Source organism: Humulus lupulus, chromosome X, assembly GCF_963169125.1.
Source record: "Humulus lupulus chromosome X, drHumLupu1.1, whole genome shotgun sequence".
NCBI lineage: Eukaryota > Viridiplantae > Streptophyta > Magnoliopsida > Rosales > Cannabaceae > Humulus > Humulus lupulus.
In genome coordinates this window covers 104,698,819-104,722,502 of record NC_084802.1, presented here as the reverse complement: position 1 = coordinate 104,722,502, position 23,684 = coordinate 104,698,819, and the positions used below count along the sequence as shown (strand labels likewise).

Here is a 23,684-nt window from a genome sequence, read left to right as displayed (position 1 = left end):
AAACATAACATTGCGGAATTGATCAAGGAAAGAAAGGAAAAGAAAACTCTCTCGGCTCACCCTTCTCCCTCTCACGTTCTCCTCTCCACCTCACTCTCCCTTGGGGAAATTTGTAGCTAAGAATCAAATGGAGCCTACGCTAATCTTTGGAGTTGTGATCTTTGGAGTAATTGCAGAGGAATTAGGTTGGAAAGTTGGTTCCAAATTGAGGTAAGAGTTTCAGTTCAACCTTGAGTTTTTTTGCTGGATTTCTGGGTATAAAATAGTTGATGAACTTAGTTTATTTGTATAGAATTGAGTTGAGATGATGTGCGGTTTCAACTGGGAAGTCTGGGAATCTAATTCCAAAGGTTGGAGGATGGAGGCTGAGGATTTAGCTGCCATTGAGGTAAGGATTTCTTCAATCTTCTGAGAAGTTTTCTGGTTTTAGTTAGGGTTCTTGAGCTTCAAGGCTCAGTTTTGATTTCTGTATTTGGTGAGGTTCTTAATTAAGTATTAATGTCACTATGTTGATATGGGTGAGATATAGTGATTTATGGGCTCAATTTTGAGTTTGGTTGATGATAGGGTTGGGATTTTGGAGCTTTGGCTCGAGGAAGTTCGAAGGAGAAACCCAGAAATTGTTATTTCTGGTGCTAGCGCTGTAGCGCTAGGCTGCATTTCTGTGGGGGTGGGGGGGTTAAGTTTCTGTTTTTAGCACTGTAGCGTTACCTTGCCTCCAGAACTTTGTTTTTAGGTACATTTTAGGGTTTTGCTTGGGGGTTCGGGGGGACGGTTTCACCACTTCGTTTGGTGGAATTAGAGGTCCCGAGAGCGTGAGTTTGGTCCCGAGACTATCCTTTGGAATTTAAACTCATCAAAGTACCATTTATGTATTGTGACTAGGTTTATCGCCAAGGCTCGGAGCTAAGGATCGTGCTCGGAACCATTTCGCATTCTTCGCTCAGAATTAAAGGTAAGAAAACTGCACCCGGTCATGTGGTTATGTTGGGACTAACAGTTCCCTATACTTGAATGCAATGTTGTATGATGGTATTATGCCATGTGAGTATGAAATAAACGGCCTAAGAGTGTCGGAATTAATATTGGTGCACAAGGACACGACTCGGCCATTGGTAGCTGAGGTTAATTAAATAATCACTGAGATTGGCCTAAGAAAGCCAGAGTCAGTGGGTTGAACACTGGGCTCGGCCTAAGTGAGCTGAAGACAGTGACTTAAACAGAGGGTGTGGCCAAAGGGCGTCAACCCTAGTTATTTCATAATATGTTTATTGTGTTAATCTGATGATTATGGCATGTTAAATACTTGGTTAAAAGACTGTTGATTTGTCAATTACTATCGTTGATTATGTGAATGCTATGGATTGCCGAATATCTGGTTATACTTTGTGAATTATTTGGTTATTTATATTGATTATGATATTATGTTATGGTTTTCTTGCTAGGCCTCGGCTCACGGGTGCTATGTGGTGCAAGTAAAGGCAAGGGTAAGATGGATCAACCATGGGTTGAAGAGCTCTGGGGGCGAGGTGTACATTGTCAGCTGCTTTGCCGCCACGGTCGAGGGATTGTACAGGGACGGAAACCTAAAATGTGTATTTTGCCATTAGAGTGGCATTTATAACTTTTGGAAATTTTGTAAATATGTCTTTTAACCCTGTTTTGGGATCCCATGTACTAAATATTCATTTTAATAAAAATGACCTGTTTATGACCAAAATCTTTTTAATCTTAACTTGTTTGTGACTTTAGATTCACATTTTTATTTAAATGACTTGATTAGCAAGTCTTGCACTATTTTAAACACACAGTGTAACGGTCTTGGTTATCCAGGGCATTACAGAGGAGGTCTCGATTGTCTTGGGGCTTGGGACTCGGGATTACATCCTTTTGCAAATAATTTTAAATGCAGAAAATAAAATTACAGAAAATCTTGTGCCCTTTATGGCTTACAATTTTGTAGATCTAGAAAAATAAGAACAATTTCTAAACCCAAAACACCATATAATTAACGACTCTTAAGAACATAAATTCACCAAAATAAGCATCCATTCATTCATCATATATTACGATAATATAAGAATGCATATTATACCCACACATGAATTAATGCATGCAGAGATTAATGACCGCTCTGGTACCAATTATTGGTAACTGGTTTACCATGTGTGCAGTGGAACACATGGGGTGTTGGGCCTAGAGATTTCAAAAAGTTTTATTTAAACAAACTTTAAATAATTGGATCCATTAACATGCAATACATTAATCATAGAGAAATAAAATATGAGGATTTACCAGTTGAAGAACTATCATGAATCCTCGCAATCTTTTTGTGTCTCCAATGAACATCCAATCCAAAGCAGTTCTTCAAAATACTCAGACCAAGATCTTCCAAGATGTATCTCTACACCCCAAGACGTGTGTGGGCACATAGAGTAATGGTAGGAAAAAATTTCTCATTCACAAGATTTTCTCAATACATGAGATCTTGGAATATTAGGTCTGAAACAATTTTCAGGGATAGAGAGAATGATACGATCTATTTTATTTTTGTCAAAAGTCTTATGTTAAAAATTATTTCCATCTGATGGATTTATAAGAGAATTAATTAAATTTTTTAAATTCAAAATATAAACCAATTATTAAATAATTAAATAAATAAAAGAAATATCCAAGACTCATTCTTGGACTCTGTTACACGCCAAATACAGTGCATGCACTGTAGTTGGCACACATCCCTGTTTTCAGGAATGTGTTCCAACCATTTTCTTTTAATTATTATTTAATAATTATTTATTAAAAAATATCTCAACCTGATAACTTATTTATGAGATTAATTAAAGAATAAATATTATTTCAAATTTAAATCCAATTTGAATTATCAAAAATATATTTTTCACTTTATTTAAATAAATAAAGTTAATTAATTATCTTAATTATTTAAATGTTATTTTCAAAGATGTCATTTTAATTAAAAATAATTTTTGAAAGTATAATTAATTTATTTATTAATTTCAAAAATTATTATATTAATTAATTTATCTCAATTATATTTTTGACCCTGAAAACAAATTTATTCCAAATATGTCACTTTCCTGATTTTTCTCAATTTCAACTCTTACCTTGAATAGTGTTATAGAGCAATCTCGGGGACCTATGGACCTATAATTTCAAGCTCCAATAAATTTAAATTATTAATTAAAACTCTTTAATATAATAACCTTAATTTATTAATCTCAATATTATTCCACTAAAAATATGAGTTGCACTCTTGTTGACCCAGATTTTGGTCAACTGACACGGAGTCAGAATATGCTTGATGTGAATGAATGCGTTGAAAAGAATCGAATGACAAAAATAATAAGAACACGATATTTTATAGTGGTTCAGCCCCAAGATTTGGTAATGACCTACGTCCACTTAGGTTGTTATTGACGTGTGAATCAAATGAGTGATCAAAGAACAAGGGTTCAATGAGTTTCACCAACCTCTGAAGAACAATACAATATTTCAAATAGAATTATACTAGTCTTAAGTAATTCAAAAGCCAAAGGTCCCTTCCTTGAGCAATCTTTCTCTATTTATAGGCTCAAGGGGGATTACACAAGATTGTTACAGATATTCTCTCCTGAATAATCGAATACTCAGGAGATTGTGTGAGTTAATTTCGGGATTTACAAAGATCTTTATTGTAACATTGTGTTGTATGTGGAACCATCGACCAGACTGGTCGTAGGTGAGACTGGGCCTGTAACGCCCTACTTCCTTAGAGCCGTTACTAAGTGATTTTTAAGACAAAACAGTGTGCAATGAACTCGCTAACCGAGGTTTTGAGACAAAAGTGTGACTAATTAAAATTTAAGGCTGTAATCTTAGAAAATGCGTCGTTTCATTTAAAACTGCTAGTATTAAACATTTGGGATCCCAAAATAAGGTTTGAAAACTATTTACATCTTGAAATAAGTTTACAGTTGATAAATCATAAAATCATAGATTATTACAGCCATTTTCAAATAAACCCCCAACCAAAGCAGTCGGGCAGGCCAAACATGTACGCGTCGCTTCATGCTCTCCGTACTCATGGTTGGTTGACTCAGCCATTGCCCTTACTTGCAACACAGAGCACCCGTGAGCCGAAGCCCAGCAAGAAAACTCATGTAGAACATAACATATGCAAATAATAATATCACTGGCATAATTCACTGATGAATAGGAAAACCATCATAATAAACAAGTACGGCCGTGCCGCCCCCGAGGCCTTACCAAAGCCTGGGGCTTCGGTTCTCACCGCGAGGATAACTCATGTATCCCTTGGGTCCCACCCTAAATATAAGCATCCCATGTGATGTGTGTTACTTTCGGCCCCACGGCCGTACCCGGCCTACGCCGCACTCGGCCCTTGCCATTCATTTCATCATAATCACACATAGCATAAATCAAGCAACATTCAAACAAATGCTAATTCAATTAAATCTGCACCCTAACATGTAATGCAGTATAGGCCCACGCCCGGCAATCATCTCATCATGCATCATGCAATATAGGGCCGTGCCCCGCAATCACACTATGGGCCCACACCCCATCCTACGGGTGTTATAGTTTTCTTACCTGACAATTCGATAGTTAAAATCACCTGACTCCTTGAGCACGATCCCACTCGAGCCTTAGCGCACACCTAGGCACAAACATAGGTCAAAGTCAACACCGAACCCCAAGTCCGAAAACCTAGCCTCGGGACCAATCCCGAGCCCCCCGGGAAGTCCTAGATCCACAAAACAAGGTGGCGGAGTCGAACCCCGAACCCTAGGTCAAAATCCCTCACAAATAGCCCAAAAACCCCATTCTGGGCGCAGGGTAGCGCTACAGTGCTCAAAAGAGAGCGCTATAGCGCTACAAGCAGAATCAGCACCTCCCCAGAAAGAAGGCCTAGCGCTACAGCGCCCAAAGACTAGCGCTGTAGCGCTAGTTGCAGGCAGCCAAAACCAAAAATCGCTTCTTGCGATTTTCTTCTATCATTTCAACTCCAAACTTGTCCAAGTATTTCACAAGCCCAAAAACAAACTTATACACACCTCACACTCATCCCAAGAACTCAATCCCAAGCTCAAGCAACCCAACAACTCAAAATCTACCATGAACAACCCTAAACCAGAAATTCATGTAAACCACAAAGATAGAGTCTTAGAAATCATACCATTAATGCAATTTCGACCTTGATTCAACCCTAGGCCTCCTTAGCTTGATCATCATCAAAGCTTGACCTGCTTTTCCCCAAAAGTCCCATCCATTTAGCTCAAAAACACAGCCCAAAACCAGTAAAGCCATAAAACTGAAATCCTCAAGAACTTACCTCAAGTTTCAGATGTTCTTGCTAATCCTTGCCAAGTCTTCAAGTGTAACCTTAAGATTCTTGATGCTCAGCCTATCCTAGCTCCCCACTGAGCTTGACCTCAAGAAAAATGAAGAGAAGAGGTGCTAGAACCCCCAAACCGATCCCTTAGAAAACCCATCAGTTTTCTCTCTTTTCTTTCTTTCCTTTTTCCTTTCTTTTTCAGCCCCTTTTCTCTACTCTACAAAATCCACTAAGTGTATAAAGCCTCATTTATTCTATCTTCAAAATCCAATTGACCAAAATGCCCTCCCTATTAATTCTAAACCCTTTTACCCAAGTAGGGCCATTTTAGTCATTTACCCAATTCCCGATAATCCTCAAGTGTCTCCAATATTTTCCCGTTGCTTCCCAATACCTGATAAATCACCAAATAATTATCCCCCATCATCAAAATAAATCTCAATCTATTTCTCTGAATTCCTGTTCATACCCCCAGGCTCGCCCCGAGCCAGGTATAAATTCCCGCTAAGACTTTCCGCTAGCCTGCTCACTGGGATCGCCTCGAGTCACAAATCACTGATACACCCACATACCACTGTGGTCTCAACAATCATCACATATCAATGCAGTTATGCCCAACATGGCCAAAATTACAATTATGCCCTTCTAACACGATCCGGGCCTACATGCATACTAACATACATAGTCATGCATCTCAGATAAACAAATGGTCATATAACATGCTTTAAATCATAACCATGCATTTAAATCATTAAAATCACACATAAATCCCATCATGCCCTCCTGGCACGCTAATCAAGGCCCTCAAGCCTTATTAGCGGATTTGGGTCGTTAAAGGGCCGCCTCCTGCTTATAATGTACCTTCTGGTCGATACACTAGCAGAGTTCCTCCAGATGTCAGCCACGTGTCCAGGGATCACTTGCCACGTCATCAATGCCAATTTTTTGGATAACATTTGCCCCCCAAGTTTATTTATTACGAGCAATAAATAAACTTTTGAGCGAACGGCTCTTCGGTAACCCCACCATACGTGTCAGAACCCTTCGTGTGTTCTTGGAAAAAGCAATCTACTCCTGTCTAATCATGACTTTTCGGCTCCCCAGTAATAATTCGACGGCTATTCCGCTTCCCCATACTTTGAAAAAGGGAAACTGATGATTACACCTTTTTTTATGCCACAGACAAACTTATATAACATCTCCAAACTTCCCTTTTTCTTTTTACGCACGCCATTGCCTTCTCAAGAAACCCCAAAAACCAGAGCTTCAATCTTCTCCCGGAGACCATTCTTCTGCATTTTCCAAACTCAGCCCGAGAGTTCCTTGATTTTCGAAGACTCTTTACCAATCTCCACGACCATCTTTTTGGTAAGTTTTTGAATCCTTATGCTGCATGCTTCTGTATGTTGACTGTTTGAGTTCATCTGCTTCTGGTTTGAGATGCTTGTGAGTAGAATGTCTTGTAGGCAAAAAAGAGTTACGAGTTAGTTTAATAGTTGGGATCATACTCTTAGGACGTAAGACCGGAGTAAATATTCGATCTTTAGGCTAGTTGGAAAATAGGTTTTTCCCGCCCTAAGGGGAGTTGTAAAAGCTTTTTTGAAAAACTTTTTACTTTCACCCTTTGATCCGTTTCTCAAATTGTTCGTGTAGATAGATTTAGCTTTTTGTTAGAATGTTGTTGTATAAAAGCTTGACTTTTATACTCGACCAGTGCTATTCTAAAAAGCCTTTAAGAATTCTCTATCCTCACCTCCCCATTCTTCTGTTTGCAGACTTTGATGCCAGATTTGTGGGGAGGTGAACGGCCCATCGATGACAATCTTCTCGCCCAGCTGCTCGAAGGCGAAGAACAACCGGCCGACCAAATTCACGAGATTCCCTTTTCACGATCTTCCTCCAGACCTCGTTCTTCCCCTCCTCAAATGGCTCGTTCCAAATCTTTAGGCAAGAAAATACCTGAATCCGACGATAATCCAAACCCTTCTGCCCAGCCTGATTCACAGGCTGGGGTTCCTTCGACCAGTGGCCGAAACAATCCCGCTCCTGACCCTAACATCCAAACTAGAGCCCGCCCTCGCCATCAAAATATGCTTGATGTCGAGTGGTATTTCTCCCCGACCAGCCTTGTAACTCCCAGGATGCTTGCCAACTACCTTAGGAAGTATCCTCTTACAGGGGTCACTCTCAAAATTCCTGCCGTAGACCAAAGGGCTAACCTCCCCGGGGGTGTATACAGTGCTTGGTCTCGGTACCACATAGAGGCGGGGGCTGTGCTTCCGTTCCATCCTTTTTATCAGGGGGTGGCTAATTATTTTGATGTCGCCCCCTTCCATATTACTCCAAATGGATATAGAATGTTGGCCGCACTCTATATTCTATACAAACTTAAAAAATGGCCTGAACCTAGCCCCCACGAGATCAATTATCTTTTTGATCTCAAGTCCAACCCTCAACAGTATGGGACGGGCTTCTTCCATCTTTGTCACCAGGAGACAAACTGAACGTTCCTGAGTGCCACCACGCACATATCCAACGTGGGGCAATACAGCAAGGAGTACTTCCTTACTTCGGACATAACCAGCAACAACTTGGCCTTCGCTCGAGGAGGTAAGTGCTGCTTTTACTGGTCGGTATTTTTTATCAGCGCATTTCCCTTCATTTTTCTTAAGGTGCTTTTTGTCTTTCAGGCCCATGGTTACGTCCAACCCCAACACCAGACATGGTGTTGAGGTCCAATGCACTGGCCAGGATGACGGACGCAGAAAAAAGTGTCAAGTCCCTGGTCACTGATGATAATCTGAGGCTAGCTGGCCTCCTGGCTCCTCGCCATGAAACAAGAGGACATGTGGTAGCCGATGCCACTGCCGAGGGGGTTCCCGAGCAGCAACCTCCTGCGTCTCCTCCACGAAGGAGGCCGACGGGGGTTACGATCAGGGAGCCCACGGGAAATCCTTCCGCAGAAAGGCCTTCTGCTCCCCAAGGCAAGGGGAAACAAAAGGCGAAAGAGCCGATTGTGGACTTGGGGGAATCCTCCGATGAAAATGGTACAGTAAATTTGCTTTTAAATAGCTTGCCAATTCCCTGTCACCTGTTTGACGGGGAGGGCAACTTTACATATACTCCAAATCTAGGGCCAGACTTCTTCATGCCAGATAATGAGTGTATGACTAATAGAGTCAATAGTGTAGCGACCAGTAGTTGTAGCTCGGGTATTAACTTTGTGACCTTCTTTTCCGTTTGATAAAGAGTTTTCATCTGCCTTTATCTTACCCTTTGCATGTGTTGACTTGTATGCAGATATGGCCACTCCCAACGTCTTCGACCTATACCAGGTTGAGGAGGAAGAGGAAGTTCCTCAGCTCCGGCGAAAGTCAACAAGGAGACACAACGGCGAAACAAGCCAGGGACCTGCCAAAAAGAGTCGAACAGAAGATCCTTCCAAGGACATGCCAACTGGGCAAACTTCTGCTCATCCTCCAGCTCCTGCTGAGAAAGAGACTCCTCCTGCTCTGATGAACCCTCCGGCTGCACCCAGTAGGGAACAAAACAAGCGGGAAGAAACTCTTGGGGCCAAACTCTCGAGCCGCGCCTTACGAGCAGCCAAAGACCGCCTTGCGCACATCGTGAAGAATGACCGTGTCAAGGATGCAATGGTTGAGGCAGAGAGTATGGGGGTCGACTAAATTCTGAACAGGACCCTGAATGAAATAGCCAGCGTAAGTGTTTCTTATCTCTTTGGCCTTAGTCTCTTATTCTTTGCAACAGGTTCTAATTTTATCTTCTGTCCTCAGGCTTTGCTCTCTGCAACTGCTGCTCGTACCCGCACCCAAGCCACCATCGAACAGGCTCAGGAAAAGGCTATCGAGAGGTACCAGGTGAAAGCAGCCGAGGAACTTTCGGCTGCAGAGGCCAGGCATGCAAAGGAGTTGGAGGCAATCGTTCAGTAGAGGGATGCCACGATGACGAAGCTATCAGAGGCTGAAGCTTCGAAGGCAGCTATAAGGAAGCAGAGGGAGGAGTATCAGGAGTCCAGCCGAGTCCAATTTCGAGAATGCAAGAGATTGGGCGAGGAGCTCAAGTCCAAGAATGAGGCCATCGCCTCCCTTGAGAGCCAAGTGGAGCAACTGAAGCTTGACAACTCCAAGAATCTGGAAAGGTATAAGAACACGACGCTCCAGTGTTTTTACAACTTCTGGAAAAACAATCAGGGCGCCAACTTCGGCTATCTTTCTGAAGATGTTAGGACTGCTGAGCTGGCTCGCTGCACTGCTCAACTGGCTGAAGAGGAGGCAAGAGCAAGGATCCCTGCTTCTCCAAGCATTGCTGGTGCAGAGGAAGAAGGAGTTGCCGAGGATGCTGTCAACCAGAACGCTGATAAAGACCCTCCTGCTCCTAATGCCTCTTGAGATTTTATTATTTTTTCTTTCTTTTGATTACACGACCCACGGGTCGTGATGTAAAGACAATACGTTTTTTGAATTTGCTGCATGGGCAGCAAACTTTTCTTTTCATTTGAACAGTTACATCCAAGCAGTGATGCTTGCGGTGTAAAAGATTGCATCATGATGCTATAACATTTTCATTTATTATAACATTTTTCCGTATGACAGAACTTAGCATAGTACTTTGGCTTGATTTAACAAAATATAAATTTTGAAAAATACTCTAAGTACCTTAGCATGCTTTCACTCATTTTGTTCATGTGCTTACATACCTCATGGTACGCTTTGCTATCGATGTGCCTTATATTCCCCCCAAGTGATCGAGGAGCTTTAGGTCCTTGGTCACTTGCCTTGACCATGACCTGTTCGAACATTTCTGTTCGGGTGAAAAAGTAATACTTGTACTACAGCAAAACAACACACGTAATGAACAAATACTTGTAAATATAAATTCACAAAGGTTGGCAAGAATGACTGGCTGCGCACAGTCCCTTATAATCTCGTATTAAAAATGGACTAAACATGTCTTTACGAGTGATTCAAAAATAGAATCTTACATATACGAGCGATTATCCATACAATCGTGGCTAATTCTCTTTGCAAAACTTGTACAAAGTAAAATTTAATACAAGCCAGTCCTTTAAGAAGGATTGTTCACTGATAATACTTGCGCAGGTGTTCCCCATTCCAATATTGTGGAACGAGATCTCCATTCAGGCGTGCAAGTTTATAGGTGCCCGGATGAAGGACTTCTTCAATCTGGTAAGGTCCTTCCCAATTAGGTCCAAGTACTCCAGCAGTGGGGTCGCGGGTATTTAAGAAAACTCGTCGTAGCACCAAGTCACCGACGTTGAATTTCCTTTCTTTAACTTTGGAGTTAAAGTACCGGGCGACTTTTTGCTGGTACGCAGCAACTCGGAGCTGGGCCTTCTCCCGTATCTCGTCAATTGAGTCTAGGGACTCCATCATTAGTTGGTTGTTCTGGTCCTGGTCGTATGTTATACGTCGATGTGAGGGGGGATCTAACTCGACAGGTAACATAGCCTCATATCCGTAAGCTAGGGAAAATGGGGTATGTCATGCCGCTGTTCGGTGAGATGTTCTATACGACCAGAGGACTTCAGGCAGTTGCTCCGGCCATGCTCCCTTAGTATCTTCAAGCCTATTCTTCAGGGTATCTTTAAGAGTTTTATTTACGACTTCGACCTGCCCATTTGCTTGGGGATGCGCAACTGAAGAAAAGCTTTTAATAACTCCATGCCTTTCGCAGAAGTCGGTGAATAAGTCGCTGTCAAACTGGGTTCCGTTGTCTGAAACTATCTTTCGGGGCAAACCATAGCTGCAAACAATGTTCTTGATGACAAAGTCAAGAACTTTCTTGGTCGTTATGGTTGCGAGTGGTTCAGCTTCGGCCCATTTAGTGAAGTAATCGACTGCCACGACTGCGTACTTTACTCCGCCTTTTCCCGTTAATAGGGACCCAATCAAATCTATTCCCCACACCGCAAAAGGCCACGGACTTTACATTTGTTTCAATTCATTTGGAGCTGCTCGTGGAATTTTGGAGAACCTTTGACATTTATCGCATATTCGTACAAACTCCATCGAATCCTCGTTCATAGTTGGCCAGAAGTAGCCTTGCCTTAGAATCTTCTTTGCCAAACTCTGCCCCCCAACGTGATCCCCGCAGAAGCCTTCATGCACCTCTTTCATGAGCCCATTAGCTTTTTTCGGTGTAACGCATCTTAGTGGTGGCATTGAATATCCTCTTCGGTACATAACACCATCGACCAGTATGTACCTAGTGGCTCGCCTTTGTAGAGTTCTGGCTTTGTTTCTATCTTCCGGTAGCACACCGTTCGTCAGATATTCCAAGTAAGGTGCCATCCATGTATCCTCCATTCGAATCTCCATATTGGTCTCAACCGTTTGTATGCTTGGTTTAGTCAGTCTTTCCACTGGCACAATGTTCAAAGTGTCAGCATCTTTTGCGCTCGCAAGTTTGGCTAAGGCGTCTGCGTTTGAATTCTGATCCCGCTGTATTTGCTGGAGGGTGTACTCTGTGAACTGGGCTAGCAGGTCCTTTGTTTTATTCAAGTAGGCCACCATTTTTAAGCCTTGCGCTTGATATTCTCCTAGAACCTGGTTCACGACCAGCTGTGAGTCACTGTAAATATCAAGCGCTTTTATGCTCATATCTTTCGCCATTCTCAATCCAGCGAGGAGCACTTCGTATTCGACTTCATTATTTGACGCGGTGAAGTCAAGCCTGATGTCGCAGTGAAATCGATGCCCTTCAGGCGTTATCAATATCACTCCCACTCCTGCGTGGGATTCGTTGGATGACCCATCCGTGAATAACTTCCACGCAGAAGCTTTCTCTTGAGGCTCAGGCGCACTAGGTGACTCGCATTGCTCGCTGTCTGGAAGTTCTGTGAACTCTGCAATAAGATCAGCCAATACTTGTCCCTTTACTGTCGCTCGCGGTGAATAAGTTATATCGAACTACCCTAGTTCGACTGCCCATTTTAATAATCGCCCAGCCGCCTTTGGTTTTTGGAGGACTTGCCGCATGGGCTGGTCAGTTAAAACCGTGATAGGATGGGCTTGGAAGTAAGGGCGCAGCTTCCTAGAGGCCAGGATTAAGCAATATGCTAACCTCTCGATTGGTGGATATCTCAGTTCTGCTCCGATCAGCCTTTTGCTTACATAGTAGACCACTTTCTGTACGCCTTCTTCTTCTCGTACTAGCACCGCGCTCGCAGCAACTTCTGTAATCGCCAGGTAAATAAACAAAGTTTCTCCTTCTATTGGCTTTGATAAGATGGGAGGTTGTGCCATATGAGCTTTCAAGGCCTGGAATGCTTGCTCGCAGTCTCCTGTCCATTCAAACTTCTTATTTCCCCTAAGTAGATTGAAAAAAGGGACGCACTTGTCTGTTGATTTCGAAATAAATCTACTTAGGGCTGCGATTCTCCCGGTTAAACTTTGTACATCCTTGATCCTTTCTGGCGACTTCATGTCGATCAGGGCTTTTATCTTGTCGAGGTTGGCCTCGATTCCCCTTGAATTTACAATGAACCCCAAAAACTTCCCTGATCCAACTCCGAAGGAACACTTGAGGGCATTTAACTTCATCTGGTATTTGTTCAATACATCGAAGCACTCTTGTAAATCCTTTACATGTTCTTCTGCCTTTTTAGACTTTACCAGCATGTCTTCCACGTATACCTCCATGTTTACTCCGATCAACTCTTTAAACATGTGGTTGACTAGCCGTTGGTAAGTCGCACCTGCGTTTTTCAGTCCGAAGGGCATTACTTTATAACAGTATAAGCCCGTATCGGTCCGAAAGCTGGTGTGATCCTCATCGGGGGGATGCATACTAATCTAGTTGTAGCCCGAATATGCATCCATGAACGAGAGGATCTCATGTCCTGCAGTAACATTGACCAGCTGGTCGATTCTTGGGAGTGGGAAGCAGTCTTTTGGGCAGGCTTTATTGAGATCTGTAAAATCCACGCAGGTTCGCCATTTTCCGTTAGGCTTGGGAACCAGCACTGGATTGGAGACCCACGATGGATAAAATTCCACCCTGATGAACCCATTCTCCTTTAATCTTTCAACTTCTTCTTTTAAGGCTCTCGATCTATCCTTATCGAGCAGCCTTCTCTTTTGTTGCACGGGTGGAAAAGTCTTGTCTATATTTAGGACATGGCTGATAACTGCAGGGTCTATCCCAGCCATATCTTTGTGTGACCAGGCAAAAACCCCTTGGTTCTTCTGTAAAAATTCCACCAGTGCGTGCTTCGTGGTGGGCTCTAGGTTTTTCCCGACCTTTACAACTCTGGTCGGGTCTTTTTCGTCGAGTTGGACCTCTTCCAGGTCCTCGACGGGTCCGACGTTTTCTTCAAAATCCCCAAAGCGAGGATCTAAGTCTCTATCCTCACTTTGGGCAACACCCTATTTGGTGACTTCATCACCGGATTGGGTTTGTGTATCAACCGCCATCTGCAACCTATCTGAGGTAGTGCTCTTTGATGTTCCTTTTTTTGCCTTCGTTACTGAGGCGTTATAGCACTCCCTGGCTTCCCTCTGGTTTCCCAACACGCGTCCTACTCCTGCGTCCGTTGGGAACTTCATGGCTAAGTGCCACATAGAGATGACGGCCCGTAGATCAACTAGTATAGGCCTTCCAATGACGGCATTGTACGCCGAAGGACAATCGACCACTACAAAAGTGGCGAGTAATGTTCTTGTAGCAGGCATTGTACCTGTCGTCACTGGTAGTTTGATCAACCCAGCGGGGGCGAGTCCTTCTCCAGAGAAGCCGTATATCGTTTGGTTGCAAGGCTCCAGGTCCTTAACGGACAACTTCATACGTTCCAGCAAAGACTTATACAGGATATTCACTAAACTTCCCGTATCGACTAGCACTCTCTTTACCATCATGTTGGCCATTTGGATATCCACGACCAGCGGATCGGAATGTGGGATCCGGACGTGTTGGGCATCGTCATCAGAGAAGGTTATTTCGCCTTCGTCTGACCAAGCCTTTTTTGGTGCACGGTCCTCAACAGTCATCATCTCGATGTCCTGGTCATGGCGCAGGGTCCGAGCATATCGTTCCCTGGCCTTTCCGCTATTTTCCGTGAGGTGCGGGCCTCCACAAATGGTTAATAATGTGCCAGTCACGGGGGCAGGCTGTAAGGGCGACGAGCGCTGGCGTGTGGGTGCCTGCTCGTTGCTACCCGGAGCTTCTCATTGGGAATTTCCCGAGGCCCATACGTATCTTCTCAAGTGTCTTTTTCTAATAAGGAACTTGATTTCGTCTTTCAGCTGGTTGCATTCGTTGGTGTGATGTCCGTAGTCGTTATGATAACGACAGAACTTTGTAGTGTCTCTCTTCGAAATATCCTTTCGAATGGGGCCAGGTTTTTTATAAGGCACACTAGAACTTGTGGCCTGATAAACCTCTCCCCGAGACTCAACGAGGGCAGTGTAGTTAGTGAACCGAGGTTCATAACGGTTACCCTTCGCTCGTTTATTGTCGGAGGTGGAAGGCTCGTTATACGGCCGTTTTCCACCATTCTTGCCATTGCTGTTGCCGTTACCATTGCCTTTGCCGTTGCCGTTAGGTTTGGACCCATTGGTGGCTTTGGCGGGCTCGGCTGCTTTCTTATCTTTGCCGGAAGGCTTTCCATCGTCGGCAATGTCATCTTCGAGCTTGATGTAACGATCAGCCCGATCCAAGAATTCCTGGGTAGTTCTCACTCCTTCCTTTCGGAGGCTTTTCCAGAGGGGGGAGCGACGCCTAACCCCTGCGGTTATGGCCATCATTTTGCCTTCGTCCCCCACCGTTTTTGCTCCAGCTGCTGCTCGCATAAAGCGCTGGATGTAGTCCTTCACTGATTCTCCATCCTGCTGGCGAATTTCAACCAGCTGGTTTGCTTCGGTTGGATGCACACGACCTGCATAGAACTGTCCGTAAAACTCCCTTATGAACATTTCCCAAGAAACTATGCTTGCAGGTGGGAACTTAAAAAAACACTCCTGCGCGCCCTCAGAAAGTGTTGCAGGGAAGATCCTGCACCGAGCATCTTCGGACACTTTCTGAATGTCCATTTGTATTTCAAACTTATTGACATGAGACACGGGGTCTCCGTACCCGTCAAAGTTTGGAAGTGTAGGCATTTTGAATTTGCTTGGAGTTTCTGCATTAGCTATCCTCTGTACGAAAGGAGTGCCTTTCCTCCTATCGTGGTCGATATAAGATGTCCTTCCTCCGACCAACTGTTGCACTGCCTGGTTGAGGGCATCTATCTGGGCCTATACAGCAGCAGGAATCGTTGTAGCCTCTGTTGCTGGGGGGACATTCTCGCCATGCCGCTCGCGATGATCGTTGAGTACGTCTCGCAAGTCCTCGTCTCTTCTCCGCTGCTCGCTACCCCCGAGCCGATTGAAGACATTATTTTGCCTGGCTGCCCCCCAGCATCCCGTTTATTGGGTTGGTCATCTTGAGGTACCTGGCTCCCGCCTCTACCTCTTTCTTCATTCCTTCGGCCAACGTTTCCCTTGCCTGAGTCGGCCTCATTATATCCATGGCCATCTCTGAACCTTGATTGGCTATTGTGGGACCGACTGTTCCCTCGATTTCCATCCCTGGCTGAAACGTCCCGAGCGTTAGAGGGTGGCCTGCGCTGGTCGTTATGTCCCCGGGCATTATCATGCCGTGGGGGACCCCGGACCGCAGAGCCTAACTCTGAGCTCCTCCTGTTACCAGGAGGATACTGACCTCTTTTCGGTAGGTTTGGCTCATCGCCCCTACGGCGTCTAGGACTACGAGGCTGATGCTCGGCCCTATTCCGCCTCTGTTGCGGGGGATTGCCGCGACCAGCCTGGGATGGAGGTTGTGCCTCAGGGTCCATCGGGACATCGTCATGGGGCACCTGAGGCTGTTCGGGCCTTTGTGGACTCGAGGGCTGGATTGGTGGGCTAGGATTAGGACCCCTCTGGGGTGGCCCATTGACAGGTTGGTCAGGCTGCGAAACAGGTGCGGCCTGATTCCTAGCCAGTTGCAAGGCTACCTCGAGGGCTGCCATGGCTTCACTCTGGTGGCGGTCCATCTCCGCCTGCCTTTCACTTAACTCCGCACGCTGCCGTTCAATCTCCTGCTGCTGCCGTGCCATAACCTCGGCAGCTGTCTCTTGACTGACTCTCAGATTAGCCAACTCTTCCTGCAGTGCTCCCAGAGTATTTTTCAGCATCGCATCATCCATTTCTTCCTCCTCAAAATCTAAATGTGGCTCATCCTCAGCCACGCTTGCAGGAGGAGGAGGAGGTGGCGGGTTTGAGGGTGCAGCGGCGGCCGCCTGTCTAGTTTTCCTTGCAGTTTTCGCCATCGATTTTCTCAACAATGATAAATCAAGCTCTCAATGAAAGCACCAGAATGTTGACCCAGATTTTGGTCAACTGACACGGAGTCAGAATATGCTTGATGTGAATGAATGCGTTGAAAAGAATCGAATGACAAAAATAATAAGAACACGATATTTTATAGTGGTTCGGCCCCAAGATTTGGTAATGACCTACGTCCACTTAGGTTGTTATTGACGTGTGAATCAAAGGAGTGATCAAAGAACAAGGGTTCAATGAGTTTCACCAACCTCTGAAGAACAATACAATATTTCAAATAGAATTATACTAGTCTTAAGTAATTCAAAAGCCAAAAGTCCTTTCCTTGAGCTATCTTTCTCTATTTATAGGCTCAAGGGGGATTACACAAGATTGTTACAGATATTCTCTCCTGAATAATCGGATACTCAGGAGATTGTGTGAGTTAATTTCGGGATTTACAAAGATCTTTATTGTAACATTGTGTTGTATGTGGAACCATCGACCAGACTGGTCGTAGGTGAGACTGGGCCGCCTCCTGCTTATAATGTACCTTCTGGTCGATACACTAGCAGAGTTCCTCTAGATGTCAGCCACGTGTCCAGGGATCACTTGCCACGTCATCAATGCCAATTTTTTGGATAACAACTCTTATAATTATAGACATTTATTTATTGAGTACTTTTATAACATAAAAGTGTCTATCGATTTAATCATTACATATAATTCAATCTTCTATTAATGGTTCATAATTAAAGTATGAATCAATTACCATTTAACCTCTTTAATTATATCTTGTTTCCTTAAGTACCATTAATTTTACTAGTGAAAGTTAATTCATAAACTGATTTATGAATTTGAGTTCAATAACCTTTCAGTTCCAAAAGTCAACTCTTAAGAGAACCATTATTCAATTCCTCTCGGAAAGGTATATATTTCATATTTGTATATTATGTTCTCAGCCATTTACATCAATGAGTTGCCAAAACAAAAGTTTTCAGCCTGATCATTATGACAAACCATAATGAGTGAATCAAAGAACTCATAACATAAACAGAAATTCGTAATAACTTCAGGATTAAGATCAATTTGTATAAGATTATCTTATTCATGTGTTTAATTAATACTTTCAAAGTAAATGATATTATTAAGTATTAATAACATATCGGATCATGCTCATATATAACCACTTTATACAAATTACCTCCACTAAGATGTCTTACTACATCAGTAATTCGAATCTAGATTATATGTATTCATAATACTAGTGAACCGTACTTACAGTATTTAATCTAAAGATTCCACATAAATTTATTTTGCTGCAAACTGTTTAAATTCGTTCCCTACAATCTTAATCAACTCATATCAATACAAAAGTATAGTCACAATAACAAATTTGAGAATTTTCTAATATTATTCTAATAATAATAATAATAATAAACAAACAATATATGCAAAAATTCATTTGAATTATTTATTTCATAAAACATTGTTTAAAACATAATTTAAAGGGCACTAATCCCCCAATTCATATTATTTATTCTTCTGTTGGTATTCATTGTCATAATTGAGTTGAATTCACTAATTAAGCGTTGTTGAGCTAGAAAGATTTGGAAAAATTCGGATTTTAAGCAAATCATTTTGTCCAGCTTATTACATTTAGGCTTTTTTTGTCTGCTGGCTAAATCTTCGTTATTTGGATGATCTAGAGTGTTTCCTATGCTTAGTTTGGGCTATTTGGAATGATAGAAACACAAAATTGCATAACTAAACTAACAAGCTTCCCTAGAAAATTGTTTCTAGGGCAAACTTGTTTTTGCAAGAATACTTAGAGGCTACTGCTCTTGCTCAAAAGCTTTGTAGCCTGTTTCAATAACTCGTACTCAAGGTTTTTGTAAATTGTTTGGAGACGGCGGTATCTTCAAATTAAAATTTTTTAAAAATGAGTTGGTATTGTTATCAAAGATCATAAGGATCAAATTATTTCTGAGTTTTTTCCTCTTCAGTCATGGAAGCTGAAGTCATTTATTGGAAGATTTCATTTGTAGCATTAATTGTTCATTATCTTTCTTCCCTGGTGTAACTGTTTCTCATATTATCAGAGGCTAATACGTTAACTCAATCTCTAGCTAAGGTTGCTATGGAAATGTAAAGTAACAATGAAAATCAATAAATTTTGTAATATATTTTTTACAAACCATTACAAGAGTATGGAAAGTAAGCAGCCTAAAATAGTCAAGTATCCGAGTTATCTCACCCCCAACCCCACAAAAAAAAAAAAAAAGAACGTGCTTACTCAATTATTTTAGTGACTATTTTTTTTCAAAAAAAAGAAAGTATTACTAAATCATGAAAAACCATACAATCATGCAGTGTGCAACCCATCAGATCGATTTAGTCAACTGGTGCCGCACATCTCATTAAGCCTCGCCAAACCAAAGTTTTCCATTTAATGGTTGTATCTTTTCAAAGCTCACTCCGAGGGAAATTATGGCCTCCTCGGGCTACGTTTGACAACTCCATAAGGTGAAATTTCCACTTAATTCCACAATTTCCAATCTCAAGACCCCAAAGCTTTGGTAAGCCATCAATAAAGAACACCATCAACATAACACTTCGTTGAAGAGAATTGATTCCAAAATCAGTGGTGACTGACAACTTAAACATGCATCTCCAAAATAAGAAACGGGTATCTCTGGAGGAGAAGATAAAGCGGCCACACATTTGAACTGTGTTCCAACCAAACACAAAACAAGGTAAGTAAATTGGGGTCGGATTAACACTTTACACATCAACAAAATAAAATTGATATAACAGGAAAATGTGACTGATAAGAAAAGGTTACCTTGTGATGCTTGTATTTATCTCTTATTGAAAGAAGAGTTCCTCCTCTTCTACCCAAGTAGAGATCGTGGATTAGAAGTACACATTCCTTCAAATCAACTGATTTATATCCAGAATACTTCTGCAGTGTTGAACACTGAAAATGCACAACATTTAGCGACTAGTACTAATCATATAATTGTAAGATCAAGCTGATAATACATTTTGGTATCGAATTCTTACCCAAGGATTACTATCTGGGTGAAGAATGAAATTTGCCAGAAAGACAACAGATGCAGCAACCATTGAAGGCAAGAATTTAAGGCAGCTGTAATCCAAGAGACTCAACTCTGCAAGATAGTATCCCAAGAATTCCAATTGCATAATGCTAGTTTGTGATTTGGTCTTATTTGTAATTAGTTTGCATCTCTCTTGAGCTATATCAGTGAATCTTCTGCACAACAGAATAGGGGAAAGGGAAAAACAATGAGTAATGCTTATGAAAAATCATTAATTGGGTATACATGTGTATTAATAGAATCCTTACCTTAAAAATGCTCGAACTGTAGGATTTCCCATTTCAAACTTCAGTGTCTTTAGTATATCAGCCTCCATCTTCACAACCTATAAAAAATTACAAACAAAGTTAATATTAAGAGAATGAGAATGTCATTGAACAGATCCACTTCTGATATGGAATGATAAAGTTAAAATTACCTCATCTTTTGTGTATGTGTTATCTGTGATGTAACAAAAGTCTTCCACATTTGGAGGGTTGATCTCTTCGTACTTTCTGAACAAGTGAACCAAAGGGAAATCAAGATTTGATTTGAATTTTTTTATGTGAATAAGTAAATCAAATTCAACATAGCATCATGAACATTAGTACGAAAGACAGAATCTTACGAGGCAATGAGCAAAGAAGAAACGCCCAGTAACTGAAGCCTGTGCCTGGCAATGGCGTTCAAGGACAAGAATCGATCAATATAGGAAATCGATAAGTAAAGAGTTTCCGAACCAAGTTTGTACTCCTCCACAACCTCCACCAGCCAATCCACCAATACGCCCCTCATGTTGGCACCAACATCTTTCTGAACTTTCTCAAGGTAGTCCGGCGATGGCCTTCTCTTTGGCTCAACCTGGAGATCATAACCCATTATAAGAACTTTCAAAATTTGCCAACAATACAAAACTCAGTGGAGAAACAAAAAAAAAAATCCCAATTACCTCCATTTTATGAAGATACTCATATATGTCAGATACATAAGGACCACACATTTGGGGGTCCTCCAATGCATTATCATTTCCATTCTTGCCGAACGTCTTCGCAGTGGTTTGTACGGCCTTCTTGGTCTTCACTAGGCGTTTAGGCTTTACCAGAGCAATGGCGTTTGACAAATTCCTGAGCTCACTCAATACAACTCGCTTCTTGTTAACAAAAGGGTCGACATCGGGAAATGAAGCCGCCGCCGTAGACCTCTTCTTAGCTAAGCGAGTGATGCGGACACACTTGACTTGCTCGGCCATGGCGGTATCAGATAGGTAGATCTAAAATGGCTCAGCTTTTTCGCTCTCTGTTGGTTTGGACAAAGAGAGGGAAAGAGAGCAATAGATGAAATGGGTTTGATTTGAGGGAGGGAGAGAGTGAAGAAGTGGTAGATTTGTAGCACAATGAAATGGAGGGAGGGACTTCTTCAAACTGAAACTGAAACAAAGCGCCATTATTTTTTCACTTGGCGTACTTCTTTTGGCCAAAACCAAAATCTATGATTTGCGCGCTTAGAGAGAAGAAAGAGAGAGAAACTGAGCCTATGTTTTTTTTTTATTAATATATATATATATATATTGTCTCTTTAGAATTGGGCATCCTATTAAGATTTCTGGTTCAAATTTTACTTGGGATTTGATGCTTTAGTTGTTCCCTTCCCGGTCTTAGATAGTAAATGTTTATTTTGGACTGGGCGGGCAAATTAAGTTTTGGTTCATTTATTTGAAGAATAATAAATGAAAAGTCGATGCATTTTGAGTTTTGGTTTTGGATACATACAAATTGAAAGATGCCAGCACAAATAATTACTACTTTTTTTTTTCACTGAATAATTTCTTACTTTAACTACTTCTCTAAACTTCTTAATTAAGCCGCAATACAATTTATTAATTTCGCTTTTAATTTTTTAAGATTGGCTATTTCAATACAATATGTTACCTTATTGTATGGGGTAACTTCCCATAAATGACGTGGTATTGAATTGAGAATAACTAATATTAAGTTCAGAGAAGTATCTTGTTAAGGAAACAAAAGTGTGATGGTTGAGTCATGAGTTCATTATGATTGAATAGAATGATGAGCTCTGAGCTCTCAAAGAGATTTAATAGATTGAATGGAATGATGAGCTCTGAGCTCAAAGAGATTTAATAGGTTGATGAGCTAGAGCTCAAAATGATTAAATAGATTGGTGTGTTCTAAGCTCAAAGTGATTGATAGTCAAAATGATTGAATAGATTGATATGTTCTATGCTCAAAGTGATTGATAGATTGATGAGCTCTCAGCTCAAAGTGATTGAATAGATCTATGTGCTATGAGCTTGGGATGATTGAGTACATTGAGGAGCTCTGAGCTCAAAGCGAACGAACGAGTCAATGAGCCTTGAGCTCAAAACAGATAGATTGCGGGAAGCAAAGGATCCCTAAATGATAAAAAAAGATAAAAGAATAGCATAACAACCCAGGTCAAGTAGAGGAGGACCAAATTGTATGCTGGAAGATAGTGAGAATAAATACCCCCATATTGAAACTACGATTCTTGTGGACCAAATTTACAACGAGAACAAAGACAAACCAATATGGAGAGACCCGTTCAAAATAACTTCACCGGTAGAACGAAGAGATCAAACCAAATATTGTCCCTTCCATAAAGATGTGGGTCATACTCTTGCTGAGTATAGATCATTGTATAATCAAGTACAACACATCTTGAGGACATAGGGATTGCCCCAATATGTGTCATGAATGAATAAGGAATTTTCATATAATTAATTCAAACAATAATTATAATATTCAAATATATAATAAAATTGTTGTTTTTATTTAATTCAATAAAGTGTCTTAACATGTTTTTAAGGCATTAATCCTAACATTATTTCCATGCACATCCCATCACTTTCACTGAGGACGACTTAAAGAATGTGAGCCTTCCACATGATGATGCACTGATTATTAAGCTATAGGTTGAAAATTGTCAGTTGAGCCGAGTATTGATAGACGGGGAGAGCAGCACATAACTTCTCTTTTACGACGCATTCCAAGCCATGGGGATTCCTGAATAGAGATTAAGAGCGTCAACGTTCCCCATCCTTTCTTTCAATAGTACAAAAGTAGTACCAAAAGGCACAATTGAGCTAAATGTGATTGATGTAGAGCGTACTCTAATGGTGGAATTTGTGGTGATTGATTTTTATTCGGGTTATAATGCAATCATGGGCAGGGCTTGGGTGCACAGAATGCATGGAGTGGCTTTGACTTTGCATCAATTTTTGCGCTGCCAGTCTCCCTGTGGAACCTACGCAATTGATATCAAAGGATGTCAGAAACAGGCGAAGAAATGTTGTTTGCTATTGAAAGAAGTGAATCAAGCAGAGAGAGGAGAAGAAGAGCAGGAAGGCGAAGCATAGCAATTAAAGGGAAAATTACCAGCTTACTTGAAAGTGCTTGAGGAGGAGGAAGAATGCTCAGAATCACAGTCGGTTGTTGATGAATTGGAAGAAGTGTAGTTGGATGAAGAGCACACTGAGAAAACTGTGTTGGTAAATGCCCGAATGAGTGATGAGCGAAAGCGTTCGATTGTAGAATTTCTCAAAAGAAATATTTCCACTTTTGCATGGACAGCTAAGGATATGCTAGGCATAGATCCTGTGGTTATGATGCATCAATTGAACATTGATAAGTGTTTCCAAGTTGTGAAGCAAAAATAGATACAATTTGTCCCAGAGATAATTCAGGTGATCATTGAAGAAGTAGAGCGATCACTGTAGATAAGGGAAATCGAGGAGTATTTGTATCCTTCTTGGACCATGAATCTCGTTGTTGTGCCAAAAAAGAATGGAAAGAAACAAGTATGTATTAATTTCACCAATCTGAATGCTCAATGAACAACTTCCCATTGCCAAGA

The 23,684-nt window shown here is 41.7% G+C and overlaps 1 protein-coding gene across 1 annotated transcript; it reads right to left on the bottom strand.

Annotated features, from left to right (window-relative positions):
• Nucleotides 1–18,841: 18,841 nt before the first annotated feature.
• LOC133804748 (putative cyclin-A3-1) lies at nucleotides 18,842–21,369 on the bottom strand. The gene is made up of 7 exons (XM_062242892.1): nucleotides 20,743–21,369; nucleotides 20,422–20,654; nucleotides 20,233–20,308; nucleotides 20,063–20,139; nucleotides 19,759–19,969; nucleotides 19,538–19,672; nucleotides 18,842–19,421 (listed from the first exon to the last, which is right to left on the bottom strand). Exons 1-7 carry the CDS (start codon nucleotides 21,040–21,042, stop codon nucleotides 19,296–19,298), a joined length of 1,158 nt encoding a protein of 385 aa, XP_062098876.1. The 5' UTR covers nucleotides 21,043–21,369; the 3' UTR covers nucleotides 18,842–19,295.
• Nucleotides 21,370–23,684: the final 2,315 nt, after the last annotated feature.